At 45.4% G+C, this 17,894-nt stretch overlaps 2 protein-coding genes across 4 annotated transcripts in view; one reads left to right on the top strand and one right to left on the bottom strand.

The window, feature by feature from the left end:
* cdc42ep1a (CDC42 effector protein (Rho GTPase binding) 1a) overlaps window positions 1–13,220 on the top strand; it is a 23,413-nt gene extending 10,193 nt beyond the window's left edge. For all 3 annotated transcript variants that reach the window (XM_055932911.1, XM_055932925.1, XM_055932917.1), the window contains exon 3: window positions 11,229–13,220. In XM_055932911.1, coding sequence (XP_055788886.1) covers window positions 11,229–11,965 — 737 coding nt within the window. In that variant the 3' untranslated portion in view covers window positions 11,966–13,220. The remainder of the gene's footprint in view (window positions 1–11,228) is intronic.
* Window positions 12,995–17,894, bottom strand: part of sh3bp1 (SH3-domain binding protein 1) — a 26,460-nt gene continuing 21,560 nt past the window's right edge. The window contains exons 10-18 of the mRNA XM_055932910.1: window positions 17,371–17,507; window positions 17,129–17,237; window positions 16,925–17,006; window positions 16,739–16,819; window positions 15,914–16,027; window positions 15,557–15,654; window positions 15,163–15,325; window positions 14,675–15,030; window positions 12,995–14,162 (exon numbers count right to left, since the gene is read on the bottom strand). Coding sequence (XP_055788885.1) covers window positions 13,906–14,162; window positions 14,675–15,030; window positions 15,163–15,325; window positions 15,557–15,654; window positions 15,914–16,027; window positions 16,739–16,819; window positions 16,925–17,006; window positions 17,129–17,237; window positions 17,371–17,507 — 1,397 coding nt within the window. The 3' untranslated portion in view covers window positions 12,995–13,905. The remainder of the gene's footprint in view (window positions 14,163–14,674; window positions 15,031–15,162; window positions 15,326–15,556; window positions 15,655–15,913; window positions 16,028–16,738; window positions 16,820–16,924; window positions 17,007–17,128; window positions 17,238–17,370; window positions 17,508–17,894) is intronic.

Genomic DNA, 17,894 nt, shown 5'->3' with positions numbered 1-17,894 from the left:
TGTGCATTCATATCTTTAAAGAAACCTTGCACTTGCGGAATCATTGGTTCAAATAACTGATTTATCATGAAATAACATACCATTTAGATCACCCACACACAAGATACCGATAGTGTCACTGTGTAGTTATTCGTACAATCATTATATATTGTAGTACAAAATATGTGATACATGTTTCATTATGGTTCTACACGTAGATACATCACTGTAAAATGACTAGTAGAGAGAATACTACAGACACAGTGGAATCATTGAACAAAATCTGAAATTTATTGATGAAATACAATAAAATCACAACATAGGTTTATTTGAATCAAAGCAAAAATAATTAGCTACAAAAAAGAAAAAATCTACAGTAAAACATCAACTGCAGTGTTCCTCACCTGGCTTACTGTAAAAAGCAAAACAAAGGATTGATTACTGTACTTCTGTATTTCCATCAACCCTGTCTTGTGGATTTGGCCACAGGTTCTCATCCACATCACAAGGGATGTTTTCATTAGCCAAAGATCTTGGGAAGAATCTTCGGGCATGGCGAATCCAGGCCTGACACTGGTCTGCCGTGATGTCATTGCATGCGTCATCCATGGCCTGGAGAAGGGTGGCTTGTTTGTGAGAGCGCCTATCACATACCTTCAACCTCCATGTGGAGAAAAATTCCTTAATCAGGTTAAGGAAAGGAGAGTATGGGGGTAAGTACAGGGTGGTAAATTGTGGTTGGGCCTGAAACCATACTTGCACCATTTGATCATGGTGGAACCTGACATTATCCCACACAATGACATAGGTCATGCCATCAGCTCTACAGACCTGATTTAGCTCATCAATATGAGGTCTGCGTCCCACCACACCATCTTCCGATATAGCCGCACACATGGTGATGTTGGCCCCACGCTGTCCAGGTACTTGGATGGTTGCCTGCTGGTCAATGAAATTCCGACCTCTCCTTGTCTTGGCCAGGTTGAAACCTGCCTCATCCAAAAAGAGGAATTTGGGATGGTTTTTGTCAGCATCCAGCTCCATCACCCTCTAAAAAGACATGTTGGAAAGAGAATTACTGATGTAGAATTTTTGGGGAATTTTTCACAACAGGCATCTTGAAACTGAACATACTCAGTCCTCAGTTGCTTCACTCTGTCTGCATTTCTTTCAAAAGGCCCACTGTATAGCTGTTTTAGAGACACCTGGTGCCTTTTCAGCATGCGTGCAATAGTCGGCAAACTTATGGCTTCCACATTGTTGAACAAGTCCTCATTGTCCAAGATGTGCTGCCGAATTTATGTAAGGCGAATATCATTTCTGTCCTGAACCAAATTGAGCACAGCCCGCTCTTGTTGGTCAGTCAGAATTTTGCCTCTGCCTACCACAATGTGAAATCAATCATCAGTAACGAGTTGGCAGTATTGGAAAAGCAATTACAAGGGCCTGCATACATACGTACACTCACCGGCCACTTTATTAGGTACACCTGCGTGTTAACGCAAATAGCCTGCTCCTTCGAACAGCGAATCATGTGGCTGCCTGCAACTCAATATATAGAGTATATAGAGTAGAGAGCTTTAGATGTTGTTTGACCAAACATTAGAACAGGCGAGATCCGTAATATAAGCAACTTTGATCGTGGTATGATTGTTGGTGCCACACATGGTGGTTCCAGCATCTCAGAAACAGCTGCCCTCCTGGGATTTTTACGCACTACAGTCTCTAGAGTTTACAGCGAATGGTGCGATAAACAAAACACATTCAGTGAGCGGCAGTTCTGTGGGCAAAAACACCTTGTTAATGAGAGAGGTCAGAGGAGAATTTCCAGACTCATTCAAGCTAACAGAAATGCCAAAAATGCTCAAATAACAGCCATTTAAAACAGTGGTGTGCAGAAGGGCGTCTCTTAACGTACAACACCGTGAATAATTCAGGCTGTTGTGGAGGCAAAAGGGTGTCCTACCCAGTATTAGATAGGTGCACCTAAAAAAGTGTCAAATCTGAAAACATGGTCTGTAAAAGTGGTACATGGGACCATAGAAACAGTGTCTGATAAAGAATGATGATGAAATATTACATCCATAGATAATGTAGTCCAATTGGTTCATGATCCACGGTAATTGGTGTCAATGGATCTCGTTATCCTGAAACTTTCATGATCTAAACATGGAATATTGTTCATCAGTTTCCATAAAACTATGTTTTACTTATAATTTTGAGCAGTTGTATCAATTGATAGTTGGATCATTGTAATGAAATTAATACCAAGCAAAAAGGCAGGACCTGCTCATGTCACGAATGTCGTCGGGAGAAGGACCAAGATGCAGCGTGGTAAGTGTTCACATTTTTAATAAAACAACTGAACACTGAACAAAACAAAAATGACAAACGAACAGTCCTGTAAGGTGACAAACACTAAACACTAAACAGAAAATAATCACCCACAACTCAAAATGGGAAAACAGGCTACCTAAGTATAGCTCCCAATCAGAGACAACGATAGACAGCTGCCTCTGATTGGGAACCACACCAGGCCAAACACATAGAAACACAACAACAGAGAAAAAAGAACATAGACTGCCCACCCTAGTCACACCCTGGCCTAACCAAAATAGAGAATAAAAAGCCTCTCTAATGCCAGGGCGTGACAGCTCATTTGGTCAAAAATTTGTTAATGTCATTTTGCTACATTAAATAGATGCTTAATCACGTGGACAAGTAGCCTGCCTCTATTGTGTTTTGGAGAAAATGAGGGGTCATTTTAGCAGTAACTGTACTAGATTACTGTGGAACCAAGGTAAATAAAAGCTATTTTTCTCAGTTCCACGCAATGAGCAGTTACTGCCTGTGTGACAGGTCATGTGAGTGATCTGGCCTGAGAACAACATGCCTAAGAGGTGATGTCTAACTCAAGCTATAGAGCTTGAGTTTGAAACTGGCAGAAGACTCACTCTTTGATGACATAGTTTACACTGCCCTCTGTTGGTGATGGGAGAGCATCTATGGAAGTTCCTTTCTGAATTCTCCACTTACCTTCCCAGCAGATCCTGAGCATAGTCCACTTACCTTCCCAGCAGAGACTGAGCATAGTCCACTTACCTTCTTAGCAGATCCTGAGCATAGTCCACTTACCTTCCTAGCAGATCATGAGCATAGTCCACTTTACTTCCCAGCAGAGACTGAGCATAGTCCACTTTACTTCCCAGCAGAGACTGAGCATAGTCCACTTTACTTCCCAGGAGAGACTGAGCATAGTCCACTTTACTTCCCAGCAGATCCTGAGCATAGTCCACTTTACTTCCCAGGAGAGACTGAACAGAGTCCACTTTACTTCCCAGGAGAGACTGAGCATAGTCCACTTTACTTCCCAGCAGAGACTGAGCATAGTCCACTTTACTTCCCAGCTGAGACTGAGCATAGTCCACTTTACTTCCCAGGAGAGACTGAACAGAGTCCACTTTACTTCCCAGGAGAGACTGAGCATAGTCCACTTTACTTCCCAGCAGAGACTGAGCATAGTCCACTTTACTTCCCAGCAGATCCTGAGCATAGTCCACTTTACTTCCCAGGAGAGACTGAGCATAGTCCACTTTACTTCCCAGGAGAGACTGAGCATAGTCCACTTAATTCCCAGGAGAGAGTGAACATAGTCCACTTAACTTCCCAGCAGAGACTGAGCATAGTTCACTTTACTTCCCAGGAGATTCTGAGCATAGTCCACTTTACTTCCCAGCAGATCCTGAGCATAGTCCACTTTACTTCCCAGGAGAGACTGAGCATAGTCCACTTTACTTCCCAGGAGAGAGTGAACATAGTCCACTTAACTTCCTAGGAGAGACTGAGCATAGTCTACTTTACTTCCCAGCAGAGACTGAGCATAGTCCACTTTACTTCCCAGCAGAGACTGAGCATAGTCCACTTTACTTCCCAGCAGAGACTGAGCATAGTCCACTTTACTTCCCAGGAGAGACTGAGCATAGTCCACTTTACTTCCCAGGAGAGACTGAGCATAGTCCACTTTACTTCCCAGCTGAGACTGAGCATAGTCCACTTTACTTCCCAGGAGAGACTGAACAGAGTCCACTTTACTTCCCAGGAGAGACTGAGCATAGTCCACTTTACTTCCCAGCAGAGACTGAGCATAGTCCACTTTACTTCCCAGGAGAGACTGAGCATAGTCCACTTTACTTCCCAGCAGATCCTGAGCATAGTCCACTTTACTTCCCAGGAGAGACTGAACAGAGTCCACTTTACTTCCCAGGAGAGACTGAGCATAGTCCACTTTACTTCCCAGCAGAGACTGAGCATAGTCCACTTTACTTCCCAGCTGAGACTGAGCATAGTCCACTTTACTTCCCAGGAGAGACTGAACAGAGTCCACTTTACTTCCCAGGAGAGACTGAGCATAGTCCACTTTACTTCCCAGCAGAGACTGAGCATAGTCCACTTTACTTCCCAGCAGATCCTGAGCATAGTCCACTTTACTTCCCAGGAGAGACTGAGCATAGTCCACTTTACTTCCCAGGAGAGACTGAGCATAGTCCACTTAATTCCCAGGAGAGAGTGAACATAGTCCACTTAACTTCCCAGCAGAGACTGAGCATAGTCCACTTTACTTCCCAGGAGATTCTGAGCATAGTCCACTTTACTTCCCAGCAGATCCTGAGCATAGTCCACTTTACTTCCCAGGAGAGACTGAGCATAGTCCACTTTACTTCCCAGGAGAGAGTGAACATAGTCCACTTAACTTCCTAGGAGAGACTGAGCATAGTCTACTTTACTTCCCAGCAGAGACTGAGCATAGTCCACTTTACTTCCCAGCAGAGACTGAGCATAGTCCACTTTACTTCCCAGCAGAGACTGAGCATAGTCCACTTTACTTCCCAGGAGAGACTGAGCATAGTCCACTTTACTTCCCAGGAGAGACTGAGCATAGTCCACTTTACTTCCCAGGAGAGACAGAGCATAGTCTACTTTACTTCCCAGGAGAGACTGAGCATAGTCCACTTTACTTCCCAGCAGAGACTGAGCATAGTCCACTTGACTTCCCAGCAGAGACTGAGCATAGTCCACTTTACTTCCCAGGAGAGACTGAGCATAGTCCACTTTACTTCCCAGGAGAGACTGAGCATAGTCCACTTTACTTCCCAGCAGAGACTGAGCATCGTCCACTTTACTTCCCAGCAGATCCTGAGCATAGTCCACTTTACTTCCCAGCAGATCCTGAGCATAGTCCACTTTACTTCCCAGGAGAGACTGAGCATAGTCCACTTTACTTCCCAGGAGAGACTGAGCATAGTCCACTTTACTTCCCAGGAGAGACTGAGCATTGTCCACTTTACTTCCCAGCAGAGACTGAGCATAGTCCACTTTACTTCCCAGCAGAGACTGAGCATAGTCCACTTTACTTCCCAGCTGAGACTGAGCATAGTCCACTTTACATCCCATCAGAGACTGAGCATAGTCCACTTTACTTCCCAGCAGAGACTGAGCATAGTCCACTTTACTTCCCAGCAGAGACTGAGCATAGTCCACTTTACTTCCCAGGAGAGACTGAGCATAGTCCACTTTACTTCCCAGGAGAGACTGAGCATAGTCCACTTTACTTCCCAGCAGAGACTGAGCATAGTCCACTTTACTTCCCAGCAGATCCTGAGCATAGTCCACTTTACTTCCCAGCAGATCCTGAGCATAGTCCACTTTACTTCCCAGGAGAGACTGAGCATAGTCCACTTTACTTCCCAGGAGAGACTGAGCATAGTCCACTTTACTTCCCAGGAGAGACTGAGCATTGTCCACTTTACTTCCCAGCAGAGACTGAGCATTGTCCACTTTACTTCCCAGCAGAGACTGAGCATAGTCCACTTTACTTCCCAGCTGAGACTGAGCATAGTCCACTTTACATCCCATCAGAGACTGAGCATAGTCCACTTTACTTCCCAGGAGAGACTGAGCATAGTCCACTTTACTTCCCAGCAGAGACTGAGCATAGTCCACTTTACTTCCCAGGAGAGACTGAGCATAGTCCACTTTACTTCCCAGGACAGACTGAGCATAGTCCACTTTACTTCCCAGCAGAGACTGAGCATAGTCCACTTTACTTCCCAGCAGATCCTGAGCATAGTCCACTTTACTTCCCAGGAGAGACTGAGCATAGTCCACTTTACTTCCCAGGAGAGACTGAGCATAGTCCACTTTACTTCCCAGGAGAGACTGAGCATAGTCCACTTTACTTCCCAGGAGAGACTGAGCATTGTCCACTTTACTTCCCAGGAGAGACTGAGCATTGTCCACTTTACTTCCCAGCAGAGACTGAGCATAGTCCACTTTACTTCCCAGCTGAGACTGAGCATAGTCCACTTTACATCCCATCAGAGACTGAGCATAGTCCACTTTACTTCCCAGGAGAGACTGAGCATAGTCCACTTTACTTCCCAGCAGAGACTGAGCATAGTCCACTTTACTTCCCAGGAGAGACTGAGCATAGTCCACTTTACTTCCCAGGACAGACTGAGCATAGTCCATTTTACTTCCCAGGAGAGACTGAGCATAGTCCACTTTACTTCCCAGCAGATCCTGAGCATAGTCCACTTTACTTCCCAGGAGAGACTGAGCATAGTCCACTTTACTTCCCAGGAGAGACTGAGCATAGTCCACTTTACTTCCCAGCAGAGACTGAGCATAGTCCACTTTACTTCCCAGGACAACCAGAGCATAGTCCATTTTACTTCACAGCAGACTGAGCATAGTCTACTTTACTTCCCAGCAGATCCTGAGCATAGTCCACTTTACTTCCCAGCAGATCCTGAGCATAGTCCACTTCACTTCCCAGGAGAGACTGAGCATAGTCCACTTTACTTCCCAGGAGAGACTGAACAGAGTCCACTTTACTTCCCAGGAGAGACTGAGCATAGTCCACTTTACTTCCCAGCAGAGACTGAGCATAGTCCACTTTACTTCCCAGGAGAGACTGAGCATAGTCCACTTTACTTCCCATGAGAGACTGAGTATAGTCCATTTTACTTCCCAGGAGAGACTGAGCATAGTCCACTTTACTTCCCAGGAGAGACTGAGCATAGTCCACTTTACTTCCCAGGAGAGACTGAGCATAGTCCACTTTACTTCCCAGCAGAGACTGAGCATAGTCAACTTTACTTCCCAGGAGAGACTGAGCATAGTCCACTTTACTTCCCAGGAGAGACTGAGCATAGTCCACTTTACTTCCCAGCAGAGACTGAGCATAGTCCACTTTACTTCCCAGGACAACCTGAGCATAGTCCATTTTACTTCCCAGCAGAGACTGAGCATAGTCTACTTTACTTCCCAGCAGATCCTGAGCATAGTCTACTTTACTTCCCAGCAGATCCTGAGCATAGTCCACTTTACTTCCCAGCAGATCCTGAGCATAGTCCACTTCACTTCCCAGGAGAGACTGAGCATAGTCCACTTTACTTCCCAGGAGAGACTGAACAGAGTCCACTTTACTTCCCAGGAGAGACTGAGCATAGTCCACTTTACTTCCCAGCAGAGACTGAGCATAGTTCACTTTACTTTCCAGGAGAGACTGAGCATAGTCCACTTTACTTCCCAGGAGAGACTGAGCATAGTCCACTTTACTTCCCAGCAGAGACTGAGCATTGTCCACTTTACTTCCCAGGAGAGACTGAGCATTGTCCACTTTACTTCCCAGCAGAGACTGAGCATTGTCCACTTTACTTCCCAGCAGAGACTGAGCATAGTCCACTTTACTTCCCAGCTGAGACTGAGCATAGTCCACTTTACATCCCATCAGAGACTGAGCATAGTCCACTTTACTTCCCAGGAGAGACTGAGCATAGTCCACTTTACTTCCCAGCAGAGACTGAGCATAGTCCACTTTACTTCCCAGGAGAGACTGAGCATAGTCCACTTTACTTCCCAGGACAGACTGAGCATAGTCCACTTTACTTCCCAGCAGAGACTGAGCATAGTCCACTTTACTTCCCAGCAGATCCTGAGCATAGTCCACTTTACTTCCCAGGAGAGACTGAGCATAGTCCACTTTACTTCCCAGGAGAGACTGAGCATAGTCCACTTTACTTCCCAGGAGAGACTGAGCATAGTCCACTTTACTTCCCAGGAGAGACTGAGCATTGTCCACTTTACTTCCCAGGAGAGACTGAGCATTGTCCACTTTACTTCCCAGGAGAGACTGAGTATTGTCCACTTTACTTCCCAGCAGAGACTGAGCATAGTCCACTTTACTTCCCAGCTGAGACTGAGCATAGTCCACTTTACATCCCATCAGAGACTGAGCATAGTCCACTTTACTTCCCAGGAGAGACTGAGCATAGTCCACTTTACTTCCCAGCAGAGACTGAGCATAGTCCACTTTACTTCCCAGGAGAGACTGAGCATAGTCCACTTTACTTCCCAGGACAGACTGAGCATAGTCCATTTTACTTCCCAGGAGAGACTGAGCATAGTCCACTTTACTTCCCAGCAGATCCTGAGCATAGTCCACTTTACTTCCCAGGAGAGACTGAGCATAGTCCACTTTACTTCCCAGGAGAGACTGAGCATAGTCCACTTTACTTCCCAGCAGAGACTGAGCATAGTCCACTTTACTTCCCAGGACAACCAGAGCATAGTCCATTTTACTTCACAGCAGACTGAGCATAGTCTACTTTACTTCCCAGCAGATCCTGAGCATAGTCCACTTTACTTCCCAGCAGATCCTGAGCATAGTCCACTTCACTTCCCAGGAGAGACTGAGCATAGTCCACTTTACTTCCCAGGAGAGACTGAACAGAGTCCACTTTACTTCCCAGGAGAGACTGAGCATAGTCCACTTTACTTCCCAGCAGAGACTGAGCATAGTCCACTTTACTTCCCAGGAGAGACTGAGCATAGTCCACTTTACTTCCCATGAGAGACTGAGTATAGTCCATTTTACTTCCCAGGAGAGACTGAGCATAGTCCACTTTACTTCCCAGGAGAGACTGAGCATAGTCCACTTTACTTCCCAGCAGAGACTGAGCATAGTCAACTTTACTTCCCAGGAGAGACTGAGCATAGTCCACTTTACTTCCCAGGAGAGACTGAGCATAGTCCACTTTACTTCCCAGCAGAGACTGAGCATAGTCCACTTTACTTCCCAGGACAACCTGAGCATAGTCCATTTTACTTCCCAGCAGAGACTGAGCATAGTCTACTTTACTTCCCAGCAGATCCTGAGCATAGTCTACTTTACTTCCCAGCAGATCCTGAGCATAGTCCACTTTACTTCCCAGCAGATCCTGAGCATAGTCCACTTCACTTCCCAGGAGAGACTGAGCATAGTCCACTTTACTTCCCAGGAGAGACTGAACAGAGTCCACTTTACTTCCCAGGAGAGACTGAGCATAGTCCACTTTACTTCCCAGCAGAGACTGAGCATAGTCCACTTTACTTTCCAGGAGAGACTGAGCATAGTCCACTTTACTTCCCAGGAGAGACTGAGCATAGTCCACTTTACTTCCCAGCAGAGACTGAGCATAGTCAACTTTACTTCCCAGGAGAGACTGAGCATTGTCCACTTTACTTCCCAACAGAGACTGAGCATTGTCCACTTTACTTCCCAGCAGAGACTGAGCATAGTCCACTTTACTTCCCAGCTGAGACTGAGCATAGTCCACTTTACTTCCCAGCAGAGACTGAGCATAGTCCACTTTACTTCCAAGGAGAGACTGAGCATAGTCCACTTTACTTCCCAGGAGAGACTGAGCATAGCCCACTTTACTTCCCAGGAGAGAGTGAACATAGTCCACTTAACTTCCTAGGAGAGACTGAGCATAGTCTACTTTACTTCCCAGCAGAGACTGAGCATTGTCCACTTTCCTTCCCAGCAGAGACTGAGCATAGTCCACTTTACTTCCCAGTAGAGACTGAGCATAGTCCACTTTACTTCCCAGGAGAGACTGAACAGAGTCCACTTTTCTTCCCAGGAGAGACCGAGCATAGTCCACTTTACTTCCCAGGAGAGACTGAGCATAGTCCACTTTACTTCCCAGCATAGACTGAGTATAGTCCACTTTACTTCCCAGCAGATACTGAGCATAGTCCACTTTACTTCCCAGCAGAGACTGAGCAGTCCACTTTACTTCCCAGCAGAGACTGAGCATAGTCCACTTTACTTCCCAGCAGATACTGAGCATAGTCTACTTTACTTCCCAGCAGATCCTGAGCATAGTCCACTTTACTTCCCAGCAGATCCTCAGCATAGTCCACTTTAGTTCCCAGCAGATCCTCAGCATAGTCCACTTTAGTTCCCAGCAGAGACTGAGCATAGTCCACTTTACTTCCCAGGAGAGACTGAGCATAGTCCACTTTACTTCCCAGCAGAGACTGAGCATAGTCCACTTTACTTCCCAGGACAGACTGAGCATAGTCCATTTTACTTCCCAGGTAAGACTGAGCATAGTCCACTTCACTTCCCAGCAGATCCTGAGCATAGTCCACTTTACTTCCCAGCAGACTGAGCATAGTCCACTTTACTTCCCAGCAGAGACTGAGCATAGTCCACTTTTCTTCCCAGCAGAGACTGAGCATAGTCCACTTTACTTCCCAGCAGAGACTGAGCATAGTCCACTTTACTTCCCAGGAGAGACTGAGCATAGTCCACTTTACTTCCCAGGAGAGACTGAGCATAGTCCATTTTACTTCCCAGCAGAGACTGAGCATAGTCCACTTACCTTCCGAGGACAGACGAGCATAGTCCACTTACCTTCCGAGGACAGAAGAGCATATTCCACTTACCTTCCGAGGACAGACGAGCATATTCCACTTACCTTCCGAGGACAGACGAGCATAGTCCACTTACCTTCCGAGGACAGACGAGCATATTCTACTTACCTTCCGAGGACAGACGAGCATAGTCCACTTACCTTCCGAGGACAGACGAGCATAGTCCGCTTACCTTCCGAGGTCAGAAGATCATATACCACTTACCTTCCGAGGACAGACGAGCATAGTCCACTTACCTTCCGAGGACAGACGAGCATAGTCCACTTACCTTCCGAGGACAGACGAGCATAGTCCACTTAACCTTCCGAGGACAGACGAGTATAGCTTCTTTGAGATTATTCATGAAGGTAGAACTAGGGTGCCAACTGGAATTTGATTTATTCATCCTGTAAAATAGATTTTTACATTTTTAAGTTTCTTGTCAATAATTTTTCACAATACAGAATGTTAGGACTTAACTCCTTGTCTCTCCTCCCCCTCAGGTTTGGAGTCAGGATTCGCCACTCTGCCCCGCCTCTCCCGTTCAGCAGAGCGTCAGTCGCAACAGGGAGGATCTATTTCCTGTACCCCCAATGCCCACGGCTGCTCGCTCACCGATGTCTCCGCCCTCCTGAAGTCCTCCGCATACCCCACCCTGACTTCTGACCCCGGTCACATGACCCAGTATGAGTCCCTGACCTCCATGGCCTCCTTCACCTTTGACCTGGGGCCCTCCCTCATGAGCGAGGTGTTCGGTTTGATTGACAGCCCCAATGGCCACCTAGAGCCCAGCCATGCCTGGATGGCAGAGGAGCCAAGCTGCTCTGCATTCGGGTTTGTGACCAATGGAAGCTCGGAGATGGACTCGGAGATGGATGCCACCACTGCCTCATTGGTGGATTCTCTGCTTCGAGAAGACTGTAGCAGCAGGAAGAGTCCATATGGGTTGGAGTGGGAAGAGGAGGAAGAGGAGGCTAGGAGAATGGAGATGAATGGAGGTGGGCAGCATCTTAAAGGGGCGGTGCCTGATTTAGTGATGGGCTCCCCGTCTAGACAGAGGCATGCTATGGAGAGTGAGAGGTTCCAGGGTGCCACTGATGTGCTGGGGGTGCTCTACGGAGTTGGAGGGATCCTGAAGGGGCAGCAGAGGATGGATCTGGAGAGAGAGATGACCCTGGGCCAGACCATGGAGAAAACACCTTACATTACCCCTGATGAGGAGGAGGAAATCAAAGTCTGAACAAAAACCGACAGACTAAATGGACAACATTCTTTTAACCAGTAGTACCTACTACAGATTTGGGATTATTGCTTAATTCCTTGTAAACACTTTTGTCTTAAGAAAAACAATTTTTTCCATCAATGAGGCTAGCTTTTTGACCTGAGTCACCCTTGAACCCTTCATCATATTCTAATATTCATTGGAGAAATTTAATTTTACAAGTCGTCAGAAGACTCACTTAAAGACTTTGCTATTATTTGTTGAAAGACTCATTGAAAGATTATGGAGGCTGACAGTTCTCCAAGCGAACATACTGTATGGAAGGAGCTTGAACAGGCTAATAATAGCTTTTAAAAGAGGTCACTGGAACCAGTGGCGAACAAAGATAAGGGGTAGAAAGTGTCCAGAGAAAGTGGTCGTTGGACACAGAGTAGTTACCATGGAAACACCGAAGACGTTGCTCAACAGTGTGTAACTCTGTTAACAGCTGGTTATATATAGTCAGTTTGGACTTCCTGAGCAAAATGCTCAATATGTGACTTCATAGAACTATTCATAGAACTATTCAAGGCAACAGGCAGGACACAAAGACGAAGCAGTAGCCGTTTCAACCCATTCAAACACTACACCAAGAGAGAGATCTTACATCTTAGAACATGACGTTGACTACAGGAAAACGATCATATTTTGGCTGACGCTTACACTTTTTATTGGTCTACAGATACAGTATGAAGCACAAACCCTGAGAAATTTACTCAGAAGTTAAATAGAAGAAGGTAATTTTGTACAATGTTGTAGTATAAGTATAATGTTTGGACTGTAAGTTTGTTAATTCACATATTAACATCATACTCCATTTCGAAATGTTTCTCAAATTCATTATGGGTCTAACTCTTGCTTTTTGAATTGATAGTCACCTGCTTGTCTGCTATTCTGTCAACCAATGGTTGAATCCTCTTTTTAAAGCAGTGTCTTCTATCCATATAAATGTGCTGCTGTTGACACCAATGATATTTCTATAATGATAATAATAAATGCAATAAAATGTTTTTAATTAGCATTAATACTTTATTTACATGTGTGAAAACATACTGTACTAGAAAACAGCCCTAAATGAATCACAACACATAATGCATATACAGAGCCTTCAAAAAGTACTCACATCCCTTGTATTCCAGACACAACAATCTCACCCATCTACACACACCATAATGACAAAGTGAATTTAGAAATGTTTGCAAATGTATGGAAAATTAAATACAGAAATATCGAATTTACAAGTTTACGAGTCAATACTTTGTAGAAGCATCTTTGGCATGTCTGCTTTTTTTTAACCTACTGTATCTACCAATAGGTGTCCTTTGTGAGGCAAAGGAAAACCTCCCTGGTCTTTGTGGTTGAATCTGTGTTTGAAATGCACAGCTCGACTGAGGCACCTTACAGATGAGGTAGTCATTCAAAAATCATGTTAAACACTATTATTGCACACATAGTGAGTCCACGCAACTTATTATGTGACTTGTTAAGCACATTTTTACTCCTGAACTTATTTAGGCTTGCCATACCAAAGGGGTTGAATACTTATTGACTCGAGACATTTCAGCTTTTCATTTGTAATTCATTTGTACAAATTTTGAATAACATAATTTCACTTTGACATTATGGGGTATTGTGTGTAGGCCAGTGACACAAAAATCTAAATGGAATCTATTTTAAATTCAAGCTGTAACTCAACATGAAAAAAGTCAAGGGGTGTGAATAATTTCGGAAGAAACTGTATGGTAGCGCTCAAGCTACAAAGCACTTGGAACTGGCTGCAGAAGCCCAATACATCTCTGGCCTTGATACGCAACCCAAACAAGGTTACACCAAATGTCAGGTTACAGTCTACATTTGTACCTACAGCATAAGAAAACTTCTTTACACAGGCTTAGATGATACTCTATATCTTTACCTCATCACTGCGCTATAGAGGTCACCTGTTTGCTCACCAGTACTGGGGGCTTGGGTGGTGGGATTTGAGGGGGTCTAATTGCACCCTTTTTGTTTGGGGCCTTCTTCAGGACCGGAGCTAGGGGCTTGGGTGCAGGGTGTGGCTGGGTTTTGGATGCCTCTGCTGGGGCTGGAGGTGCTGGGGTCCTGGGTCTGGAGTATGTAGCGACCACCTGCTCTTTACCCGGGATGGACCGCTTGTGTTGAAAGAAGGAACTCCTCGCTGTGAAAAGAGAGAAAGAGGTAGTTGGGTGTTGAGGATTGATTGAGGATACGTCTTATTGTGACTATATATGTGCATTATTATATTAGAGTATTTGTCTTTACATCGACTTGAAACTTAACCTGTTGGTTGTGGTAGTGCAACAGTTATTTATGACAACAGTTTCATCATTAGAAGCCGTTGGTAATTTTGGCCACTGCTGCCGTAGAACGTGGCTTTCTGTGTACTAAAGTGGAGCAGTACTTTGCCACTTATTCTGAGGTGGACCATGGCACACCACATGAGCTCTATGGATGACTTCAGCACTGTCAATAGATAGCATTAGCTTACTACCACATGAGCTCTATGGATGACTTCAGCACTGTCAATAGATAGCATTAGCTTACTACCACATGAGCTCTATGGATGACTTTAGCGCTGTCAATAAATAGCGTTAGCTAGCTACCACATGAGTTCTGTGTTTTACTATGCACCATTAGCATGTCATGGAATGGCCGTGGAGGGACACCTACGTTTGTATGGTAAGGTGATCTTCAGTATAGCTTTGGGGGAGTCCGGTGGGGCCTCTAAGATGGGTTCTAGTGATCCTGATTCAGGTCTCTGCTTCTGGGTCGGACTACATACAGACACCGGTAGTGGGGAAGGAACCAGGGTTGGGCCAGGAGCCAGGTTGGGGCTGGGTAGTGGGGATGTGTTGTGAACCAGTGTTGGGCTTGAGATGGGGAATGTGCTCTGTGTCTGGACTGAGGTACGGGTAAGTGGGGTTGAGCTAGGTGGGTCTGAGGCAGAGTTCCCCCAGGTGGTGGTTCTCTCAACAATGGAGCCTGACTTGAAGATGAATAGACCTCCACTGTTCTGTGACGCTGAGCTGAGGATGAGACGGTCAGTGTTAGATAACACACTGTTATAATTAAAAAGTGAACAAGTAAACTCTGTTCAAATGCCTTTATTAATGACTATTGACAATGTTTCATTCCTGTTCCATCTGTGTGTGTGGTACCTGATTGTTTTACAGAGAGAAGGATGAGAAGGGGTAGAGGAAGAACATAAGGAAGGGGAGGAGGTAGTTCTGGCAAGGTTCTCTTTCCCAGACTCTGAGGGTTCAGGTTCTAACAAGGTCAAATCTGAGACCCCAGGAAGTTCAGGAATCTCAAAGTCCACCTCTGGAAAAGAACACAACATATGTCATGTTGCATAAAAGATCCATAGACCTACCTAGCTTCGCTCAACACAGTAAGATAAACATGAGTGGTCATAAGGCAATCAGGCAGCTCGCTCTGTTATCATAGTGGAGAACTTCCACAAATGTCATGCAAACCAATTCATCACTTAAAGGACTCCCAGTACTCCTCCCCAGAACACAAGTAAACAGAACATTGAAGGTGGTACTGTACCTTCTGGAAACAGGCTGCTGGAGTATTTTATGAGAGGCTCAACCACCGCCACGACCTGGACAGAGGAGGCAGACGCCATGTCCAACAACGCTGCCTCCCTGAGAGAGAGAGGAAAATAGAGAAAAATAGATGACGGTACAGAATTGGACGGAGGAGAGGAAAATTGAAGGAAGACAAAGAGAGAGGGAGGGAGAAAGAAAGAGGTTAAAGTCAAGTACTAAATAACACAGACCTAATCAGATTAGTAACAATAGAAAGTGACATCAGGAACAACACTTAGACATAGGGCTATTATGACAGACAGATAGACAGTGTGGTTCAGTTTCCTTTCTCTGTCACCATGTCAGTAGTACCCACCCCTCCATGTGAGGCCACAACAGATTGGGACCCAGTACTATGGCAATGTTACTGGGACTCATCCTGTTAACCGCCTGCTGCTCTGACAGACATGACAGGAACTGTACCAGATACCTAATAGAGGGGAGGGGGGAGAGAGAGAGGGAAACAGAGAGAGCGAGACGGAGACAGAGAGAGACAGAGAGAGAGAAACAGAGAGAGCGAGACGGAGAGAGAGAGAGAGAGAGAGAGACAGAGAGAGAGAAACAGAGAGAGAGAAAGACAGAGAGAGACAGAGAGAGAGAAACAGAGAGAGCGAGACAGAGACAGAGAGAGACAGAGACAGAGAGAGAGAGAGACAGAGACAGAGAGAGACAGAGACAGAGAGAGAGAGAGACAGAGAGACAGAGAGACAGAGAGAGAGAGACAGAGAGAGCGAGACAGAGACAGAGAGAGACAGAGAGAGAGAGACAGAGAGAGACAGAGACAGAGACAGAGAGAGACAGAGAGAGAGAGACAGAGAGACAGAGAGAGAGAGAGAGACAGAGAGACAGAGAGAGAGAGAGAGAGGCAGATAGGAAGAGATTCACAATCATCACACACCCTGCATCATTCTTGAGTGTTTATAACTTCACACAGGAATCTTTCAAGATCACAGGAGGTTGGCAACACCTTAATTGGGGAGGACGGGCTCATGGTAATCGCTGGAGTCGAATTGAGTAGAATGGTATCAGATACATCAAACACATGGTTTGTTGCAATTCCATATGCTCCGTTCCAGCCATTATTATGAGCAATCCTCCCCTCAGCAGCCTCCACTGGTCAAGATCTGAGAGAGCTATGTACCGGAGGTTGTTGTAGTTTTCTGATGGTAACTTCTTCAGCACAATTTTAAACTGCTCAAGTTTGTCTGTCAATTCTTTCTCCCTAAATAATGACGGGGACAGGCAGAGAGACGTTTGATGAGGAGAAATTAGAGAAAGACACTATAAACTGTATGCTTCTAAGATGTAGACCAATCAAGGACCTTACCCTGCTGCTTGAAACCAATCATTGTAGAGTTCAAAGGTCATGAGGGGTTCAGGCAGCTCTCTCAGGTAGCTTTTCAAAGCCCCTACATGGAAAAAATAGAAGATGCTGTTTAATGCCTACATGTTGTTGTACTGTCAAGTAAACACATTTGAAACTTGAAAACCTTGAATAAGGAGTACTGTCAACAGGGACATTCTCTCTGACCTGCGACTGCATGAGGGTCAGTGAACTCGCTGTGGTTCATGACTCCTCCATCCAGACTGCTCTTCAGTCTCTTCACTACCGAGGCTGCTGCCGCCAGACGAAACAGACCCTGGGAGAGAGATGGAGGGAGAGAGATAGAGACCAATTTTATCCAGGAGGGCATTATCGTAGACTGGCTAGTTAATTAATGAAATCCCATTCACATGAATACCATGTAGTATATGAATAATCCCAGTCCTCACCTCCTCCCTCATGCCGGTGTGCAGCAGCATGTGAACACACTCCTGGATGGGAACAGCGATCTCCCTACCGCTGTCATACAGGTGAGTCAGCAGGGGCTCCCCGTATACCTTCCCCCTAGAGTTGTTCTTCTGGGAGTCTGTGGTAACACATACTGGTGACACACTGGACAAATACTACTGTAGGTAGGTGGGCGCAACACATTGGATAGGGTGAGTTACCTTTGTACAGTAAGTAAGCCTGCGTATTGTAACTGCAAACACACACATACTGTACACATACACACACATTCACACGTATACAAACCTACTCATTCAAGGGTTTTTCTTTATTTGACTATTTTCTACATTGTAGAATAATAGTAAAGACATCAAAACTATGAAATAACACATATGGAATCCTGTAGTAAACAAAAAAGTGTTAAACAAAGATTCTTCAAACCCTTTGCCTTGATGACAGCTTTGCACACTCTTGGCATTCTCTCAACCAGCTTCATGAAGAATGCTTTTCCAACAGCCTTGAAGGA

The sequence above is a fragment of the Salvelinus fontinalis genome, chromosome 1 (genome assembly GCF_029448725.1).
Source record: "Salvelinus fontinalis isolate EN_2023a chromosome 1, ASM2944872v1, whole genome shotgun sequence".
Classification (NCBI taxonomy): domain Eukaryota; kingdom Metazoa; phylum Chordata; class Actinopteri; order Salmoniformes; family Salmonidae; genus Salvelinus; species Salvelinus fontinalis.
Note: the sequence above shows the minus strand (reverse complement) of the source record. Positions and strands in the feature narration are given on the sequence as shown.